The sequence below is a fragment of the Plasmodium coatneyi genome, chromosome 9 (assembly GCF_001680005.1).
Source record: "Plasmodium coatneyi strain Hackeri chromosome 9, complete sequence".
Lineage (NCBI taxonomy): Eukaryota > Apicomplexa > Aconoidasida > Haemosporida > Plasmodiidae > Plasmodium > Plasmodium coatneyi.
In genome coordinates this window covers 538764-560176 of record NC_033564.1, presented here as the reverse complement: position 1 = coordinate 560176, position 21413 = coordinate 538764, and the positions used below count along the sequence as shown (strand labels likewise).

The window sequence follows — 21413 nt, the reverse complement described above, 5'->3', positions numbered from 1 at the left end:
GCAAATGTGATTAATGGTAATCCTACTAGTGCAGCTGCGGCAGAGGAGATAGCAGCAACGGCGCTTTTCCCAGTGGTAGATGTATCAGTGGTAATGTATGTACTATCTTCCGCTTTGGAATCCCCTGCACATGATTCCGCCGGTGTCTTCGCCACCCTACACTCTGAACCTGTGTACTCCGCCCTTTCACATTCCCTATATAATTTGTTAAATTTTTCACACCATTCACTGCTTCCTTCCCCTGCGCACTTTATCTTCATAGTCTGATAAGCACACTGTGCTTTCGTTAAATACCCACAATATTCATCAGTACAACTCCCCTGCCCACTTTTTACTTTTTTCTCCATGAAGTCTTTGTCAAGTGAATAATCGTACACTCTTTTCCATGCTTCGAATACTTCCTTCTTATCAGGGGTGTCTATAAAAGTACATTCGTATTCCTCCCTCTTACTCTCAATCTTCTGTTTACAGTTATTCATAACTTCTTTGAACTTTTCATTTGACAGGGAGTGCGATATTTTTTCACCCATCCAATAATAGAAGAGTGTATTATCCTCATCTTGCTCTGAATCCTCGTCCTCTCCCTCATAGTTCTCTTTTTTACTTATATAGCATAGAGTTTTTATAATTTGTTGAGCAATGTTTGTACCCACACCAGCTGTTGTTAATGTTGTTTTTATTTTGTCCCCGAAACCTGATGTGGTACATGATACCGTTTGATATTGATCTAGTCTGGTGTAAATTTTCTTCGAGGGCATTTCTTCTGAATCATCACCCTATAAAAGTAAATAAGCAAGTTTGAAACATATAAGTGAGTATTTCCATATATGTTCCTTACACATTTTCTCATTACATTATATACAAAGTGCCACGTAAGTGCGACGTAAGTGCCGCGTGTACATATTGGTATATTGGTACGTTGGTTTATTTATGTTGAAGAAGAGGAAGAAGAAAGAGGAAGTAACCTGCAGTATTCGTTGTCTTACTCTTTCCTCTGTTATAGGTTTTGCTGCTGTGGCTGGTTTGACTATAGGACATGTTAGTTCCGGTGGTTTCTGGTATTGTTCCTCTTTAAGTTCTTTATTAAATTTCATACAATATGGATTTCTCCGATCTTCACTGCAAATATTACTTATACTATTATATGCATCTAAAGCACCGTTATATTTTCCCTCTAAGTTTTTACAGGTGGCATGGTCATAACTTCCTGCCTCTTCCTGCATGGTTCTGTAGTCATAATTATAATCGAACAGCAATTTAGTCTTTTCAAAAAGGTCTTTGCTAATTCTAAGGTATAAATTCTCGCACTCACACTTGCACGCGGATTTCACGGAGTCCCAGTAAATTGTACTCATAGCACCTGGGAATTGGAGATCCACGTGATACAATTTTCCTTTTAATTTTTCACCTATCCAGTAGTATAGGAAATGACAACGTTCCGTGTACGCGGAAGAGTTATCCACCATTTCACATGCATAACAGTAGTTTCTTACAAATTTACTGGCTAAATCTTTAATCGTGGGGTACGAGCGCAATGATGCTTCCACCTTTCGTACCAGATCACTGCGGTCACACTCGTCCCTGTGGAATGTATAAGGATCTCCATCTGCGTCAAACGCTTTATACACAAACTCAGAGGGCAACTTAACTGAATCCGTACCCTAAAAATGTATAATTAAGAAAGTATATATAGATATTTCTATATTCTAATTATATGACGCACAGAGTGTCATTTGTATATTGATGTACCCACTCCGAATAAAAAGTAAAACGGTTTTAGTCTTACCATTGTTCGTATGCACTCCTTTGTATATAATCCTCTGATGGACTCGTTTATTTCCTTAAAAAATGATTACGGAAATCCTACATGCCCCTTATGATTATGCGGGAATAATAAATTCTCATTCCTTTGAAGGCACACATTATTTAATTTCCAAGAAAATATAATCCTTGATATCTATGCATCCATCTATCATCTATATAATTGGAATATAATGTAAATGAATAACCTGGTATAATGGAATAGGGGACAGCAGGTAAATACTTCATACACCCCCTACTCCGGTACTACACTAATATACTGAGCGCGCCTACTGTGACCATTATATTATTATTCCCATGTTTCCTTCAGCTCTTATATACACAAAATTGTAACACCCCTTGAAGGAAAATTTTCACATGTATTACATATTTTACGTTTCATTAATCTTCTAAAGGAAGATGATTAAAATTCGTTAACACATACATGTAGTGTAGTTCACCTACATGTAATATTCCTCCCCCTTCCTTTCTTCCGGATAAGTGTAAACTATAAAAAGAATCCTCCTTCCTTCTTCATATACATTCCTCACTAACTGATATCCTCCTAATTCTCCTCTAGTGCACATTGCACTTCTTATATATTAATGTGCTTCATTCTACCCTTTTCCCTTACTTCTTCATACGATGAGTACACACAAATAAATATGTTTTCACCTACATGGAATATGTGCACATATGTTATGTATACTATTTGAGCACATGCTACCCCGTCCCTTAAATACATATTACACATCGCAAATACGTTTATCCCCTTTCCCTTCCTCGCACGAGCACACTACATATGACGCACTTATATAAAACGTGAATAAGTCCCCTGAGGACTTCTTACCCTCCCAATCCATTCCACAGATGGAACACATTAATGTATCCACCCATCTTTTTCCAGTTAAAAATTTCAAAAGCCATATACTCCCAAAAGTACGCTCATCATTTTCAATTCGCCGTTTACACGCATTCTAATTTCCGGAGGGCTCACGCATCAGAGTTTAATATTCATGTTCTAGGGTTCACGGATTAGTGATCAAGCTTCAGTATTTAGGATTTAGGATTCACGACTTAGGGTTTCAGGGTGTAGGAACCGGAGTTTAGCATTCGGGGATCAAAAGCCGAGGGTTAAGGGAAATTATATTTAGGGCTTAGGATTTAGGCTTAGGGTTTAGGGGTTTAGGCTTTAGTCTTTCAGGTATTAGGGTTTAGGGTTTCGGCTTTCGGCTTTATGTTTCAGGGATTAGGGTTGAGTATTTTAGGGTTTAGAGTTCAGAGACTAGGGTTTAAGGTTCAGAATTTAGGGTTTAGCGTCCATGGTTTAGAGTTTAAGGTTTAGGTATCAGGGTTTAGGATTTAGGGTTCAGGGTTTCGGCTTTAAGTGTTTAGGGCTTAGGGTTTAGTGTTCAGGCATTAGGGTTAAGGTTTCAGATTTGGGGTTTATGTTTCAGGGATTAGGGTTGAGTATTTTAGGGTTTAGAGTGCGGAGACTAGGGTTTAAGGTTCAGTGTTTAAGGTTTAGAGTGCATGGTTTAGGGTTCAAGTTTTAGGGATCAAGGTTTAGGTTTTAGGTTTTAATGTTCAGGGTTTAGGCTTTAGTGTTCAAGGTTTAGGGTTAGGCGTTTAGGGTTTAGTGTTTAGAGTTTAGGCTTTAGGGATCAGTATTTAGTGTTCAGGCTTTAAGATTCAGGGTTCAGGATTTTTGTATTAAGGTTTAGGGTTTAGGTTTAGGGTTCAGGGTTTAGGGTTTAGGGTTCAGGGTTTAGGGTTCATTGTTCTGGACTACAGATTTTAGTGTTTATGGTTCAGGGTTTAGTGTTTAGGATTTAATGTTTAGGGTTCAGGGTTTAGTGCTCAGTTTTTCAGGGTTCAGGGTTTAGTGCTCAGTTTCTCAGGGTTCAGGATTTAGTTTTTAGGGTTCAGATTTCAGCGTTCACGTTTCAGGGTTTAGGGTTCAGTGTTTAGGGTTCAGGGTTTAGGGTTTAGGGTTCAGGATTTAGGGTTCAGTGTTTAGGGTTCAGGGATTGAACATCGTAAACACAGTATTACTTGTCCTATAACTGAACGCATCATCCATTTTTAGAACATGAGCCCCTAATTGTTAAATTTAAAATGAGTATGAAGTAATCCCTAAACCATAAAATCGTGAGCGCTAAAAGCCAAAATGCTACTCAGTGAATCATACACATTATAGTCTCAAACGTGAACCCTGAGACCCCTCAATCCTCAACCCTCAAACCCCTGAACCCTAAGGCCTCAGACCTGAACCCTAAAGCTAAAAGCTGAATTCAAAAGCCTGAACTGTAAACCCTGAACCCTAAACCCTAATCCCTGAGCACAAAGCCCTGAACAGAAAATCTCACCTCTAATGCCTAAATCTTAAAACCTAAAATCTAAAATCAAAAGCCTGAATCCTGAATCTTAAAACATAAAAACTTATACCTAAAACCCTGATCCCTAAAACCTAAACCCTAAGTCATAAACCCTAAATACAGAAAGACGCAAACCTAAAACCTGAACGCCGAAACCTAAACCCTAAAACATAAAACCTAAAGCCTAGACCCTAAAACCTAAACCCTCAACCTAAAACCCTAAATCCTAAACCGTAAAATGTAAACACTAAACCCTAAACACTAAAACCTGAACACTAAACCCTGAAACCCTGAACCCTAAATCCTAAAACCCTGAACCCTGAACCCTAAAACACTAAACCCTGAACCGTAAACTCTAAACCCTAAATACTAAACCGTAAAAAATAAACACTAAACCCTGAACACTAAACACTAAACCCTAAACCCTAAGAACTAACCCCTAAAACACGGAAATCTAAACACTAAATGCTCAGCACTAAACTCTGAACCTTAAACCCTGAACACTGAATCTTTAATTATTAGTACAATATACATTCCGTATATAAATGAACTATCTGTAACATACCTATGAATGAAGGATGGAATAGAAAGTTTGAAGTGAATTCGAAGATGAAATATAGATTAAGGAGAAGTAGAAAGGAAGAATGGTAGCTTAGTTGATGAAGGGGAAGTGTAATAGACATTTTCAATATAAATATGTTACTTACGGTTCAGTAGTTAAAAGAAGAAGGGAAGGGCTCTTTCCCTGCAACAAACTACTACTACTACGATAGGAATGTGCTACTATAAGAGGAATGTGTGCGTACAGAGAAGCAGAAACAGAATTTTCACTCTCTCTGTTTTGAACACAAAAAAATATGTGAACAAAAATATATGTGAATAATATATGAGTACATACACATATGTATCTTTTTGCATTATGTACTCCCCTTCTTCTTTTTTTCTTTGTCTCTATATACACTTGTATTATAGGTGTATTGTGATTGTATTGTGAATACACACATGCCTCATTTCACTGAATATGAAGGAGCATGTGCATAAGTCCCTAAGTGGGGAGGAAGCGTGTGCTCTTTTTTTTTTGTTTGAATTATGCAGTACACTCATTAACAATTTTTCAATTACCTCCCTTACTAACAATAAAAGGTTAATTAATAATATGTGCTGAAATTTATGTTAGGAGAGGAAGCATGCTTGTATACATAATAAGAGAAATATGTAAATAATAATAATAAAATGTTCTGAACGAACGCACACAATACAAAATGTAGAGCATAGATATAGATTTAACAAGGGGGTTAATTCCTTCACTTATTATTATTTTACTATTTTGGGTTCGCCCATTTGTCCGTTTGTCGGTTCTTCAATTATATACGTGTGTTAATTTTGATGCACACATTAATGATATGTTATGGTTGCTTGAAAAATTGAACAATTTCTATTATTGAGGAAAAGGAAGAAGTAAAAATTTTGGTGAACGTACTTCCCTTCTGTTATAGTCATTCTTGGGGAGGGACAGAAGTTCTCACACATATGTTTTTTATGAATATATGAGAGGAATACATCTTAGCAGTGACTTATTGTATACTCAGAGTTATACATAAACCATGGAAGCAGGAGGGGGAGGGAACAAAATACTACGGGTTATGTTTAAATTAAAATGAATATTAGTAATATGTGTATAATATTCATCGTATAATATAATGGAAACAAGTGTGAACGTGAACTTCACGAACTATATTTATAGGACGCCTATTTAGGAAATTTACCCTCAAGAGTATTGTACACTGAATTTGGAGCTTCCCGGTTCGGTAGCGGCCACCAACATACAAGCAAAATAGAGAATACATACGATGATTATTATAGTTCTATAAAGGACGCCAGAAGTATTTCACACGCCTGTGATTATGCATTTAATATGGAAAGTACCAAGCCATTATATGGTGTACGCTGTAGTTTCTTGTACTACTGGATTGGAAATATATTACATGGGAGTTTGAAAGATGCCAAATTTAAAGAAGTTATGGATAAGATTTGTGACGCATTAAAAAGTATAGGAGCTGCAGAAGAATGTGAAGTTGCGTGTAAGGGTATAAACTACAGCAACTTCGAGCAAAGAAAAAAAGCATACGAATATTCTCAAAACGGTAAAGAAATAAAGAAACAGTTGGAAGATCATGGCCAAAAGTGTGATGAAAAATGTTACAACTACCTAGAAGGTATGGTTAACAGCTACAAGCAAGTACATTCGGATTGCCAAGATAAGAAGGATTCTGAGGATTATTGTGAAAAGTTTGAAGAGAAGTACCAGGAAGACAATAATGGGGACAAACTATCAAATTTAACATGCGAAGAAGCGGACGAATTCGACCTTCGTGATGCCATAGTGAATCTGACGGACAGGATGACGGTTATTTTTTCTGTCTTCCCGTGGCTGAGTTAATGTTTACATATAATATTTCATTCATACCACAATAAAGAGGGAAGACCAGAATACGTAAGAATGTACCTATTCCTCACGAATTAAATTTTTGTAGGATCTAATTTTGAAGGACTTACCTTCAACAAAAGTGTATGGGAAAATCAAAGAACTCACGAAGAGCAAAGGCATCTGTGCGAAGGATGGTGGTAACATTCCTCCAGAAATAGAAGCAGCACTGAAGGAAATTGATGATTATGGAGATGATGAATATATTGGGGAGTTTAAGAAATACTGGTGTTGCACATCCAAAATGGACGGGCTCGGTTTACCTGAGAGTGTGCGCTACGGTTTCCTGTACTATTACATAGGGTATGCGTTCTCTGACTACTTCAAGGATAGTCCTTCGTTTTGGAAATTTATGGATACTGTTCTTCAACAATTGAAGAAGTTGCATGGTGGAAGTAAATGTGCAATTGTGCCCAGCAAAATTAAAAAAAACGATTTCAATTATGAGAGAGGAATATACGATTTTTACAGGGACCATAATATTATGAAGGTGCAGTCAGGGAAGAGTGGATCCTCCTGTAATGAAGCATTGAAGGAATACCTGGGGGACGCTGCATTTGCATATTATGCTGTGAATGGGCATTGCACAAAGAATGCTGCCACGGACTCTGCATATTGTACCAAATTTAACAACGAGTATAAAGATCTCATTCGTAAAGAACTCCTAGGTTCGAAATGTACTTCAGAGAGGGCACAGGGATTTTTACGTGATGCGGAAGGTCCAGTATCTGCAGCCGCCGCTGTGTCCTCAGTATTAGGAGTAGCAGCACTACCAACAATGGCATTCCTTTTATATAAGGTACACTTACAATTATAATGGACAATTACAATTACAGTTATAATTACAATTGTCATTACAATTATAATGAACAATTATAATTACCAGTACAATTATATGTACATAATTATAATTACTAATACACACTTAAAAGTATAAATAATAACACATTCGCTACTACTTTTTTTGTGTTCTATTAAAAAAGCGTATACGCAGATTAGTTGAACTCTGCTGTATATGGTACATATTTTCACCCCTTCCTTTACGTTCTTCTTTCCTTTCCTTCCTTCCTTTCTTCAGTACACTTCTTTATTCGATTTGGTAAAAAGCTCCTTTGGGAGTAACAGCAGCAACAATAGAAGAAAAAAAAGAACAACAATTGAAAGCGATTTTGATACAATAACAGAAGATACCTTAACAGAATATTTCTCGGAGGGAACTTCAACAATAGATTCTACTGTAGATGATTCTACTGTATATGGTGGGCCAACATCCAGAGGAAGGGGAAGGGCAAATAATAGAAGACCAGGAAACAGGAATATTCGTTATCAACGTATGTAAAACACATTGGAATGTAATGTTTCCTTCTCCTTCGGGAAGAATATAAATAACCCCGGAGTTCATGCAATCTCAAAACAGGTTGATAATTCTTTTTTTTCATGCTTCTTTTTTTTTCTTTTTTCTTTTTTGGCGCCCAGTGTGGAGTATGCTTCCTTATGAAATTATTCATATATATCAATGGAAGGGAAAATAAAAAAAAAAAAAAATAAATAAATAAATAAAAGAAAGAAAGCAAAAAGAAAAAACAGAAAAAAAGATAAAAATATATGAACAGGTTCGGTAAAAATGGAGTGGCTAGCTAAAAATTGTATGCAGGTAGGCTAAACGGTACAGTTGTTAAAAAAAAAAAAATAAAATAAAAATAGCACAAAAATGGGTGAAAAAAAAAAAGCGCAAAAAAGTGAAAAACAGGACTCGACTGTTGTTTTCAAGTTGGCATATGTTTAAACCCACGTTTGATATGCAGCCCTTTTGAATAGCTTTCCTTTTTTTTTTGCCTTTTCCAATTTTTCCTTTTCGCCGTTCGCACAAAGTCATGCCACCGGCTATGTTGAAAAGGAACACAAAATAAAAGGGGGAAAATTGACAAACACAGGCATAGAAGCGAAGAGGGAAAAAAAAATTATGGCGAAGAAGACTTGACCAAAGGATTAAAATTTAAATTCGCTAAGGTCAGCGCAAGTGTCATAATTCTACCAAGGGAATGAATATATGGCCTACAGTTTTTCTTTTTTTTTCCTTCATTCGTTGTACAAAAGGAAGACCATCACGGTGACAAAAATGAAATCGTTGACGTACTTGGCCGAAATGTAGTTATCTGTTTCGACGTTCCAGAGGGACTTGGAGGCAACGTGAATCTGCATAGGTGAAAGGAACAGGCGAACGGTTAACCGTTTTAAGATGTTCATTTTTTTTTTCTGTATGTACAATTAACGGGAGGCCACCGTTGGTGGGACTTCACGTTGGGCAGTGCATTGCCATTACGGAATAGGAAAAGCCGCAATGGTTTATATGCCCCATGTGTGTATACAATGGGAGGAACTTTTCCCGATTGTTCGCCCATTTTCTGCGTACCCCCTGCTTCCTGTTCTCCCCGATAATTCCTTGGACGACAATTTTGTGCCGCTCATTGACGTAGGGCTTTATGAACTTCTGCACTTCATCCACCAGGTTGATGGCTATTTTGTCGTAATTGCTTTTGATGGGGGGGTTCTTTTCAAAGTAATTTTCCTGCTTGTCTTCGTTCTCGTAGGAGGAGTCATTCGCCATATGGTCATTACTATTGCAGTTTGTGTGTCCCTCGTTTCCATCTGCTTCGCCACTGGTTTCATCGCTACCACCTGTGTGTATTCCCACCACTTGATTTTCTGCTTTGAAGGTTAAATCCGCGCTGCTTTTCGCGCTGAAATAATTTTCCAAAAAAAGTTTTAACTTCTCTTCGCAGGTATTAGCAAAGAATTGAAACCCCCCCACATTTATTTTATTCTCCTCTTTGTTATTTTTTTCATTATCGTTACTTTCCTCATTTTTCGTGTTTCCTTTACTACTTCCATTCATTTTATTGCCCCCGAGGTTGTTGCGACAGTTGCAGGTGTGTGTGGTAAGTAGGATGTTGGTATCCTGCAGAGAGTTCGGCAAATGCGCAGAGCGCCGCATTGGGGGGTGGTGGTTTCCTCACACATGTAGAGGGTTATATGCACATGCACATTTATAAGTAGACACTCGACCCACTAACGCATCTTAAACTAGACTTATAGTAGCATATCTTATGCAATTGCACGCACTTTCTCTATTATATTTTTTCATTTTTTCTGTGAACACCTACCTTTAAAGATGGCCTACGAATGGGGCAAATTTTGTCTTATTTACCGCTTTCGCTGGATGGCAAATTGTTCCTCAAAGGGTGGTATTTCGAGTGTGTTCGAGAAATTATACTCTTTCCCCCGATCGTGCACAACTGCTCAATTTTTCTTTTCTCTCCCCTGCGTGTTCTCTAATATGCTACATCATGTAATACAAACATAAAAAAGCAGTTTTGGGAAGGGAAGGGAAGGGGGAGTTCTATCGACACCTCTGCTACTGTCTTATGGGGAGGAAAATGGGACCAAAGCGCGACTACCGTTAGTGCTCCTCATGTGATTAAATGGAACTCGTGACGATTAAGAAATATTTTTAAGGTGAAAAAAAGGGCACACAAAAAAAGGGGGAAATAAGAAAAAAAAAAAAAAAAAAGCATTGGACGCACCCTCATCAGAGAACGTTATTTGGGGAATTATGAGAGAGGGACGGAATCAGGGAGAATGTTTTTTTTTTTTTTTTTTTTTTCCTCTTTCATTTTGCCGTACTGTATGTCGAAATAGATAAGCCAATTCACGCATGGGTGATGTCATATCACAAAAAGCTTTAATCGCATAAAGTGGACTTCCCAGAAAAGGTGCTTCCGAATGATCGCTTTTAAGTTAGAGGAAGTTGCCTCTTATTTTCCATTTCCTTTTTGAAGTAAATAAAAACCCGCGAGGGTCTCCTTTGCGTGTCCAGAGAAGGAATAATGCTTGTGCCACAGTGGACACACGTACACCCGTCATTCCTGCTGATGGTAGAAGAAAAAACAACGTCTTATTTGGCACAGCCACCTCTTGGTTAGCTTTTATTTATGGCGTTAAAAAAGGGGAAGTCATTATGGTGGTTATTTTATTTTATTATTTTATTTTTTTTTTTTTTCCCGCGCTGAGGGTTTCCCATTTCACGTTTGAATTCCTTTTCGAAAAAATAACTCATCACACCATTGCGTGTGGCAAAAGGGGGACATCACAATGAGGGATAATCACATCGAAAAATAAACCTCCGTATGCCTTTACTATTTGGGGTGGAGGAGGAACCTCAACTTGGGGAATAAATTCCATGAGAGAACAAAAAAGAAAAAAAAAAATTCTTACAAAAATTAGCACTTCCTTTATAGGAAATACTTTATGTACGCGGAATTACCTCCATTTTGAGGGTACCCCTTTTTCCTGTCCCACTGCCAAGGAACTTTTTTTTTCAGTGACCCCTCCATTGCAACTGTGTACACCCCCCACGAGGCATAATCACCATTTTGGGAAATGTGGTGAAAAAGGGAGTGTCCCTTCAAATGGCTTAAAAAACGACGTGGTGATAAGTGAATGGGGCACTTCATGTAAATGGCCCCACATGGATAGATGAACTCGCGGACCAGGCACGTTTCCCATTTTATGGGGTCATACGTTTGTACACACGATTTGTGAGAAGGAAGAAAAGTGGAATCCTTGGGGGAGGAGGCGCGTTTCCCTAAATGGATCGCTTATCGGACGGTACTTTTTTTCGTAAAAATCGTGGGTAAGGTGGAGAAGTACCTAAGTGGCTAAGCGGCTAAACGGCTAAGCACCTAAGCAGCGATGTGGTATTTTCTTTTTTGCATGTGCTGGAAGGAGGAAAATTATTTCTGCGCTTTCCCTAAATTTGAAGACCCCCCTGAGTGGGATTTTACACGGTTAACAATGAATGAACATGTGCACACTTTTGGGCGCATCTTCGCTAGCACCTCCTAGTGGTATCCATTTTTCTATGTCGAGGAAGAACATGTGCCAGGTGGGAAAGAAGTAAACAATTTGAACCCGCTGCAAGGCGATTTATTTTTTCTCCTTCAAATGTGAACCCATTTATTTTTTACTTTTTTCGTTTTCCTTTTTACGTTCTATTTTTTACGTTCTATCTTTTACGTTTTATTGTTTACGTTTTGCTGTTTACGTTCATTTTTTATGTTTTATTTTTTTTTTTTTTTTGTACCTCCACTTGGTTAAAATTTTTTTTTTCCTTAGCACAAGTGTGCTTGTCTTGTAGAAATGAATTCGTGGAATTCATAAGCACATAGGGGGACTTCCTACAGTGGGAGGGGTGTCCCTAAAAGGAAAAAAAAAAAAAAAAATAAGAAAGGCAGAAAGAGAGAAAGTGAAAAGGGATGAGGATGATGCTACATTTTTTTTTCTCTCCAAAATATTTTTTTATTTCCATTTATATGACAGTAGTTTTTCTTTTTTCGTTCCTATGCGCGTCCACCCCATAAAACCCAAAGTGTAAACTTTGGAAGGCAGTCCATCCATTACATTTACATTCCCTCGTACATGAGCCTCTAAGGAGTTATATTTACTTCTCCTATCCCATACAACCAGTGTGGAATTTTTTTTTCCCTCCTCATACACACTTTAGTGGGAAGTAAAAATTAAGCCAATTTTTTTTGTAGGTGGGGGTAAACATTTTATGAATTTCCATCCCTGCACATAATTGTAGTGACGTTGAAGGTGTGCCCCTCTATTGATGAGGTCTACATAAATATAGAGGAAGCATACACTTACATTTGTACAATTCCACGCATGTGTGCATGTACTTATGTGCCACGTCGTGGGACGTTCACAGCGCATGAAATAAATAAGAAGAAAATGCTCAAGAAGAAAAAGGAGCTGTCCAACACAGATGGGGAAGAGAAAAATGCCAAGAAAAAGAATAACTTAATTGCGAAATCGGCTTCCTTGAAGAAGGGTAACACCAGCACGGAGGCCACAGACGGGGAGGAGAAGGTGGCAAAAAGTGATTATGTGAAGGGGAAGACGCAGGGGGGAGGAGCTAAGCAGTGCACCTTTGTGGAGGGGAAGAAAGGCCAGAATGGGAAGGACCAAAAAGTTGCCACATCAGCTGTTGGCGGGGAAAAAGTGGGAGACGAAAAGATCAACATAAAGGAGGCAATTATAAAAAACGTGAAGGTGCCAGACAACTACGAAATCAAGCATCTGATAGGGAGGGGGTCCTACGGGTACGTGTACCTAGCCTATGACAGAAGCACGAACAAAAACGTCGCCATCAAAAAGGTGAATAGAATGTTCGAGGATCTAATCGACTGTAAGAGAATTCTAAGAGAAATAACCATTTTGAACAGACTAAAAAGTAACTACATAATTGGATTGCACGATTTGATCATCCCCGAGGATTTGCTACATTTTGACGAGCTCTATATCGTCCTCGAAATAGCAGATTCTGATCTGAAGAAACTTTTTAAAACGCCAATTTTCTTAACGGAGGAACATGTGAAGACAATCCTTTACAATTTACTGTTGGGGGAAAAGTATATTCATGAGTCTGGTATTATACACAGAGATTTGAAACCAGCCAACTGTCTCCTGAACCAAGACTGCTCCGTTAAAATTTGCGATTTTGGATTAGCCAGAACGATCAATTGTGAGAATGACATACATATTGTACAGGATTTAGAAGAGAAGGAGGAAAATGAAGAACCAGGTCCACACAATAAAAATTTGAAAAAACAACTAACCAGTCATGTGGTGACCAGATGGTACAGAGCTCCAGAACTTATTTTGTTACAAGAAAATTATACCAACTCAATTGACATTTGGTCTACGGGTTGTATATTCGCTGAATTGTTAAACATGTTGGAAAGTCATGTGAATAACCCTACCAATCGGTTCCCATTATTTCCGGGTTCCTCTTGTTTTCCCCTCTCTCCTGATCATAACTCCAAAAAGGTACATGAAAAAAGCAACAGAGATCAGCTTAACATAATTTTTAACGTTATAGGAACCCCCTCGCAAGATGATCTTAAGAGTATCAAGAAGGATGACGTCATTAGGTATATTAAACTCTTCCCACCTAGGGAAGGAATAGACTTTAGAAAAAAGTTCCCCTCCATTTCAGAGGATGGAATTGACTTACTACAGTCTATGCTTAAATTTAACGCTAAGAATAGGATCACAATAAACAACGCTCTGAGTCACCCCTACCTGAAGGACGTTAGAAAAATAAACTTCGAGAGATTTACTGCTAGTAAGATTATTCTACCCTTCGATGACTGGATGATGCTTTCAGAGACGCAGCTCCGGTACATTTTTCTCAAGGAAATCCAGTCCTTCCACCCAGAGTTGGTCATCCCACCAAAGCTGTGCGTTCACGAGGGCTCCTTCTACAACGACGTCTAGGGGGGGTCACAAAACTTTGGATTGGATGCATCACCCACGCCGCTCCCCATTCTAATCGTTGCCATCTGCGCAGCGTGCACTACTTATTAATCCATGCCAATTTTTTAAATTTTCAATCGCACTGCTAATACCTACCATCCTCCACTACATGCTCCTACTTATCAACATTTGCTAAGCTACTCTCATGTATGTACTTTGCGTGAATGGACTTGGTGCACCTTCTTATAAATTAGGAAGGCGTTAACTCCATTCATGCGTGTCTTTTTCTTTTTTTCTTTACCAACCCCAGTTGATTCATCCTCCATGGAAGCAATTCCACTGAAGGGGTATATTATTACACCCCGAGTTGCTGTGAGGACTCTTTTTTTCTACACTTGGTCTAATTTTTAAAAGAACTCTTTCCCTATACCCTTTCTGTGCATCTCTTTGCCTTTTTTTAAACGCAATGGAGCATTGACACAGGTTGGAGTGTACCCATGGGTGTACTCTTTTACCTTCCTTTCCACTGTGCCATCCAATGAAATGAAAACTGAGCTTCGGACGGTGGCCCCACCTGAGTAGGTTGCTTATCGGTGCGGGAAAAGGAAGCCACCCCCTTTTGTATGTTCTCCCTTTTGCCATGTACGTTACAAACCGAAGGGGTACTACACATTTTGGGCATTCATGGGGGGGCTAAATTGCCCTATCAAGGTTAATAAGCACCGGTGGAGAAATGAGCAAGGGGAATACGAGTTTCCACAGCTACGTCCAAATGCGCGATGCCCAGGGGATGCCTTTGCACGTGCGTGTATACATGTGTGCACCTCACTCTATTTGTTAAGGCCGAGAATTACATTCTGCCACGCACATCTCGGCAATGCTCATAGGGATGGGGAAGTATATATTTCCCATTTTCCCGCGGGGAGAGGTCGGAAAAATGGGAAAATGCAAAGCTGCAAAGTTTAGAAGAGCGAAATTGTGGAGACCCCCAATTGGCATTTCCAGGGCGGACCTCGAAACGGTGCGTCCTCTGCGCGCGCATATTTTCCTCCTTTCCGGCCAGCGAGGTACGAAGCAGTGCCATCCCCAAGTGACGAATTTTTTCAGGGGTCTCATCGGCTTGCTCATCTGCAATCGCGCCAGTATATATATTTTTTTTTTTGCTGCTCTGATTAATATATACCCCTTTTCGTACGTTTTGCATTTCGCTCTCCCACTCCTCCAAGGAAGAAGCAGTTTGAAACACTTAGCGAGAAGAGTGTGCGTTCTTGTCGTATTAATATAACGGGCGGGTGCGAAATAGCTGGAGATGTACCGGGGAGCAGCCCATATACCCACGCCGTTGAGAAGAGATCCCCACTCTGTGAAATAAAATGCATCTGTAGGAAGAGCTGCTTACACACCAGGAAGTAATGCTCCTGTTACTGCATGCGAATGGAAACACATAGCCAGCAAAGCGAATAAGCTCTCCCCACCCACGCACACACACACACACTGGAAAAGATCATCACGTACGTATGTACTTATACACATGTGCATACATATACCTATACAACCGTACGTGTACTCACTTAAGGTACATGTTAGTGGCAAGTGCGCAGCATGGATGGTAAGGAAGGGCCTGTCAGTAAGAGCCAGGTCACCCAACGGAAAGGGCAGGGCAGAAGTCATGGGGGCGCGGTTGAAGAGAGTAGTAGCAGCGAGAAAGAAGGCAAAGATGGTAGACAAGGCAGGGATGGCAGCCAACAGAATGGCGGCGCGCAGAGCAACGGTGAGCCAAACGGACTGGAAGGAGAAAAGATAAAAATCAGTACCAGGAGTATAGTCCTATTTCAGGTGTTCCTCTTTGTAGTGTTTTTTTTCGTGCTGCTCATCGGGTCATTTAACTTCAGCTTTAAGCTTTTCCAAGTGAGGGAAAAGCACCTATACGAGGTCCTGAATAGCATAAAGGATTTGTCGTCCTGTGGGTATACACATTATCGTACAGAGGCTGAAGAGGGAGGAGAGCCCGTCCGACACGAAAACCCAGATCAGTTAATCAACTGCACTAATGACCTTTCAAATGAAGGCTTAAATTTCAAATACTATTTCACACGAGGGAAACATTACAAAAAGACGGAAAAAAAAATAGAGAAAATGAAGAAAAAGAAGGAGAAAAACGCAGATATCAAAATATTCATATGCTTAAATAAAAAAAAAAAATTATTTCATTTTACCAATTTTTACGATGCCATACTATGGGGTAAAAAATGTGTTCTCAAAATTGTTACCTTTTTTTTTAACGAAATATGGAACGCCCTTTTTGCGAAAGAATTGGATAACTCCAACGATGTAGTAGTGGAGCAGTTCTTGAATGAGGACTATGTAAAATTCGGTGGGGAAGTAGCTGCGACGTACGCCCGTTTCAAGAAGTTAATGCGTGTTACCAAGTCGTATAGGAAAAAGTACTACGTGGATATGGAGTCCCTGTTTTATCTCTACCTGGACGATATATGCTACTACCACGACTTCGCCTTGTTGGGGGGAAATTCCCCACCCCATCCGGAACAGCAGCCAAAACACTCGCCGAAGAGGAAAGACATCACTCTGTTGGTAAAGCACATAAGCAAATACTTGAAGGACGAAGTGCTGCTGAGCATGCTGCACACGTTGTATTTTGGAATATGCGTGGACGGCACTGTTTTGAAAAACTCCACCAACGGGGGGCAAAGAAACGTGAAAAAGAAAAACTTCCCCACCTCCTTAAACAATGGACACATTTTGGAAGACATAAAGACGTATGAAGGCTACTACGAGGTGTACCACAAAATGGAGAAAATGCGAAACGCAAGCAGGTACATCACCTTTCTGAGCAAAATAAGGAAAAAAATAAAAACGATAGCCAGTCTGAAGAGCCTAAATGGATGCTTCAAAAAGTACATAGCAAATTTAAAAACAATTCCTTTTTACTTCTTTTTGGATGATTTTTTCGACACCCCATGTTATGTGTACAACGAATTAATTAGCAACATTTTACGATATTATTACAAAGGAATATTCCTCTACTTTATCATTCTTCTTGGATGCATTCACGTATTTTTTTCTCCCTTCCCAATTACGCTGGTACACTTTCGCAGATTTTTTATATACTTTTTAATAATAATGTATCGCCTCTTCATTCTGTATTTTATCCCATCCATAATTCAGTATATCATTTTTAAATTTCACTACTTCAAAGAGGAGGAGCACATGCATATCTTTGACTACTCAGATCACGTTATTTTATTTTCCACCCTTTTGTTCATTATATCTCTTGAGACAAAGGCTATTGAGTACACCATAAGACATCAGAAGGTCAGCTCTGATTACTTCCATTTTAAGTACAACAGAAAATTGTGTGTGTTGTTATTAAAGTTTATTTTGTTTTATTATTATGTTCTTATTTTTTTTTTCCTTTACACAAGTTATTTTACTTCGAAATATTTCCATACCACGAATGAAATTTTCGTTGCTTATTTTTTTTCCACTTTTTCCATATTTTTTATTTTTTATTTTTGTTTATATAAAAATTATTTCAGTTTCTACAGCATTGGGATTACTTCGTATGTGCATAAGAATGGCATCCATTCTCCTCCCCATTCGTTTCACGCTTCCCCCTACATTTACAGCGCCTACGCTTCTCTGCGGGATAAGTTCCCCGTGGATTGAGGCAACGCGCAGTTCGCCTCTTCTGCATGCTAATTGCTCATCCGGTGTGCTGTCTTGCTTACCCCCCTCTTTGCAACCCCGTTTGTACTTTCTCACATTACACCCCATGTGTACGTCTGTGAATGCGCTTATGCAGGAGCACCTACATCTGCCTGTACGTGCAAGCCCCTTCTATCTGCATCAATTAGGTATTCCCTCCGGAAAATCGCTTAATCCTGAGCAGGAGTAACTCCCCCTGCACAATTTGCATTTTACTCCATTTTTAATGCGCATTGCAGGAAAGGCAATTTTTTGATCTTATTAATGTTTCCATGTCTTGTTTGTCTTTATTTTTATATATATATATATTTTTTCCCTTTTATCCCTCTATAATGGTTCCCCCCTCCTGGCAGCATTGTTGTGCTGGGAGTGTGCCATATCTGCCTATTGAAGAGTCTGCATCTTTGCACTTGTCTGCGCACCTTTATTCATGCATTATCATATATTTAGCCTATCCACTGCTTTGCCCCTCTTGGCACTTCCCTTTTTTTTTTCTTTTTCTTTTTTTTTTTGTTAAACGAAGGCGGAGAAGCGCACTTGCCCCCACCTACCACACAAATTAAAAACTTTTTGTATCCCCAAAGAATAACGAATCATAGTAAAAGAGTTCTTTCCAATATGCATAGGTCACCGGGTTAGGCGATCCAGGAATGGCTATGTAGTCGGAAATGCATATAAAGGATGTTCCCACTTTTCGCACATCTGCGGTTTTTTACGTGTACATGTGTGTGTGACTGGTTCGTCAAAATGGAGTAAAAAAGAAAAGAAAAAAAAAATTGTCCAGTAGGTGGCCAATTTTGAGGTTTACCCCCAAATTGCGATGGGAGGTTCGTCATCCAGGTAGTAATACTTGCCGCTGTACCCAGTAGGTATAACCCCCCAAAAAGGGGGGTCCTCCTCCTAGCCTTTTTTTTTCCCCCCTCTCAGTTGCGACCAAATGTGGTGCCCCTCTGAATCAACTCGACAAGGTAATTATCCGGGTCGTACACAAAAGCGATGTTGTTCATTTGTCCTTCGTGTAACTTTTTCTTAAAAGGAATACCCAGTTTTTCTAACTCCTGACAGTAGTTCACCAAATCGTCGACCAGGAAACCAATGTGGCCGAACCCTCTAGGCTCGGTGTTCCCATTGTGGTATGCAAATTGTTCGTCATTTTCTGTCCCATGATTGTGGGTAAGTTCCAGGACGGGTTCCCACGAACTTTTAAAATTTTCATAATCTTCCTCAGACTGGTATGCCTTCTTTAGCTCCTCAAAATTGTAGTAACACTGTTTCTGTTCTTCCTCCTTTGTAGAAATATCTCCACCTTTTTTATCTTCCAAATAAGGGGACTTTAAAAAGTATAGGGAGAAATCCGAGGCATGCTTAATGTGAACTAATTTCATACCCAATATGTGTAAGTAGAAATATAAGCTTTTTTCAGGGTTCTTAATTCTAAGCATGGTTTGTGAGAAGTTTGTAATGCCTTTATTGTTTTTCCATTTGACTTCACTGGATCGCTTGACTATTTCAATCCAGTAGTTATTCGGGTCGAGTGCAAAGCCAATGCTCTTCATTTTCGTTTCATGGGGCAATTTGTGAAATTTTACTTTTTTCTCTTTATAAAGGTAATCACAAAATTCGATCACATTGTGGCAGTTAAAAGCAATGTGTCCAAATCCTCTATCATTGTCATTGTTTCCGTTGCTTAACTTTTCCGTACTGTTATGATTATGGGTTAATTCTAGGCAGACGGTTTTTAAGTTCCAAAGATATTTCTCCGATTCGGGCGTATTTGGTTGGGGGATTTTCTTCCTTTCTTCTTCATCATACGGAGGGGTTATCAAAAAGTACAGGGAGAAATTGTACTCATCAAAATGGTACGTGTGGATGTTTATCATCCCAAAGTTCTTTTCGTAAAAGGCGACCGTTTCTTTGGGGTCATAAATACGCAGCATGGTTTGCTGCCAAGTTGCGTTGTACTTGGCGCCCAGTGCTAGGATGGGTTTCCCTTCGGCCATCGTGAATAGGGGGGGAGGTACCTAATTTCACCTATGTACACACGATCGTGTGGTTTGTAATTTTGCGTACAATCTACGATTGTAGGAGTAGGCCGCCTGTGACGATGCGTCCGATAGTTATTCGCGTCTGTCGATTTTGCCAAATGTCTCGCGTTGCACTTTCATGTAGAAACTTCGGGAGGCATTCCTTAAAGGCTCTATTTTCATAAGCGCATTCTTTTAACCAACAATCATGGTATTGCGCAATGACGTGAGTGACGATCGGAAAGTTGGTTAATGTTGCACATATTTGCTTCGCCAATCGGGCTGTTTTCCTTTTTTTTTTTTTTTTTTTTTTTTATATTTAGCTAGCTACCCCTACTATGAAGTTTTATGTTTTTTTTTTTTTTTTCTTTTTTTTTTTGGTGTTGCTCCGTTTTGTTACACAGTTGGTTGAATGAGGCACCCACAGGGGCCCAGTTTGTTAATCCGTTGTTCGAGCATTCCCCTTAAGGGAAAGGGGGAAAACCAAATGGAAGCGAACATCTCCGTTACACGAAAAAAGGAACGAAAAAAAAACAAAACGGCGGAGCAGCGAATGTGTAAAACAAAAAAAAAAAGAAAAAAAAAAAAAAAAAGAGGGAATACGTGGGACACAATTACAGGATATCCAATATGTTCTTTTTCTTCTTCTTGGATTTGTTAAAATTTAAGTAGTTATCAGTTGTGCCAAGGTTGGGAATGTTTTTTCCTAGGTTTGTCACATTTGCCCTCTTTGTGCTGTTCACGTTGTTAGCGTTGGGGGGCCTCTTTTGCACAGCCCTTTCTTGGGCATTGCTCAGGTTATTTACTTTGGTCGCCCCATTTACCGTGTCTGACTTCTCCTCCAATTGGATACTCCCATCATGTTTCCTTTTTTTTTGAACGTTGCTATTTTTGCCTGAACTGTTAAGGTTTTTCAAGTTGTTATTTTTTCCGCAATTATTGTGTTGGGTGATCGGGGGGAGAATCTCCCTCTTAACCGTGCAGCTGCTGGTGCCGTAGTCAATGGTGAAGAGGTCTTTCACACTGTGCAAGGGAATGGCTTGATTTAGTGGTTCGTCCGTAGGATTGTTATCCAAAGGGGGGGGATCCTCCACGGGGTTATCCCCTGGGAAGTCCTCTTCCTCCTTGACTTCTCCCAAAGGGATATTTCCTTTAAAGTTATCCTCCGATTTAACATCCCCCGTTTGGTCCCCGGGTGTTTCCTTTTTTATGCCATACTTATCTATCTCATTGATGATAAAAAGGTCCCAGTTGGGCGGATTCCTTCGGACATTCTGTCCATCGGAATTTTCAAGGGGGGCATTTTTTACTTGATTTTTACAGATCCTTAACGTTCGATGTTTTTTATGCTTACACAGAAGGCACCTGTATCGGATGGCATTCTTTTGAGCAATGTGATTAATTTCACAGTTGTAAAAGGGGATATATATTAAGTTGCAATAGTGGCAGCAGACATCATCAAAGAGTATATTGTTTTTTGTAATTTTTTTAATTAGGGTGATATATTTCATAGACAGTTTGGCATTTTCATACACAGTGGACAGGGCTAAGTTCCACAGGTACTCAATTCGCTTGTCCGTTTCGCCGTGTCCAGTTATTTCCGAAAATTTTATCCTCTGAATGTAGGCGTCCACTCTGTTTTTCCTGTCGGCATTTCCTCCTTGCATGTTTTAAGGGCTG

At 39.3% G+C, this 21413-nt stretch overlaps 5 protein-coding genes across 5 annotated transcripts; 2 read left to right on the top strand and 3 right to left on the bottom strand.

The window, feature by feature from the left end:
• Positions 1 to 8742: 8742 nt before the first annotated feature.
• On the bottom strand, positions 8743 to 9947 carry PCOAH_00024550 (Uncharacterized protein; the record flags this gene model as incomplete). Its single annotated transcript, XM_020059260.1, has 3 exons — positions 8743 to 8859; positions 9077 to 9622; positions 9828 to 9947. The coding sequence occupies 2 exons, from the start codon at positions 9557 to 9559 to the stop codon at positions 8743 to 8745; spliced, it is 600 nt and encodes a 199-aa protein (XP_019914744.1).
• Positions 9948 to 12456: 2509 nt separating this feature from the next.
• Positions 12457 to 14004, top strand: PCOAH_00024540 (Mitogen-activated protein kinase; the record flags this gene model as incomplete). The annotated part of the gene is made up of 1 exon (XM_020059259.1): positions 12457 to 14004. One exon carries the CDS (start codon positions 12457 to 12459, stop codon positions 14002 to 14004), a length of 1548 nt encoding a protein of 515 aa, XP_019914882.1.
• A 1581-nt stretch (positions 14005 to 15585) lies between these two features.
• PCOAH_00024530 (Uncharacterized protein) lies at positions 15586 to 17670 on the top strand (the record flags this gene model as incomplete). The annotated part of the gene is made up of 2 exons (XM_020059258.1): positions 15586 to 17342; positions 17631 to 17670. 2 exons carry the CDS (start codon positions 15586 to 15588, stop codon positions 17668 to 17670), a joined length of 1797 nt encoding a protein of 598 aa, XP_019915071.1.
• Positions 17671 to 18632: 962 nt separating this feature from the next.
• PCOAH_00024520 (Glyoxalase I) lies at positions 18633 to 19709 on the bottom strand (the record flags this gene model as incomplete). The annotated part of the gene is made up of 1 exon (XM_020059257.1): positions 18633 to 19709. The coding sequence occupies one exon, from the start codon at positions 19707 to 19709 to the stop codon at positions 18633 to 18635; it is 1077 nt and encodes a 358-aa protein (XP_019914727.1).
• Positions 19710 to 20347: 638 nt separating this feature from the next.
• Positions 20348 to 21400, bottom strand: PCOAH_00024510 (Uncharacterized protein; the record flags this gene model as incomplete). The annotated part of the gene is made up of 1 exon (XM_020059256.1): positions 20348 to 21400. One exon carries the CDS (start codon positions 21398 to 21400, stop codon positions 20348 to 20350), a length of 1053 nt encoding a protein of 350 aa, XP_019914805.1.
• Positions 21401 to 21413: the final 13 nt, after the last annotated feature.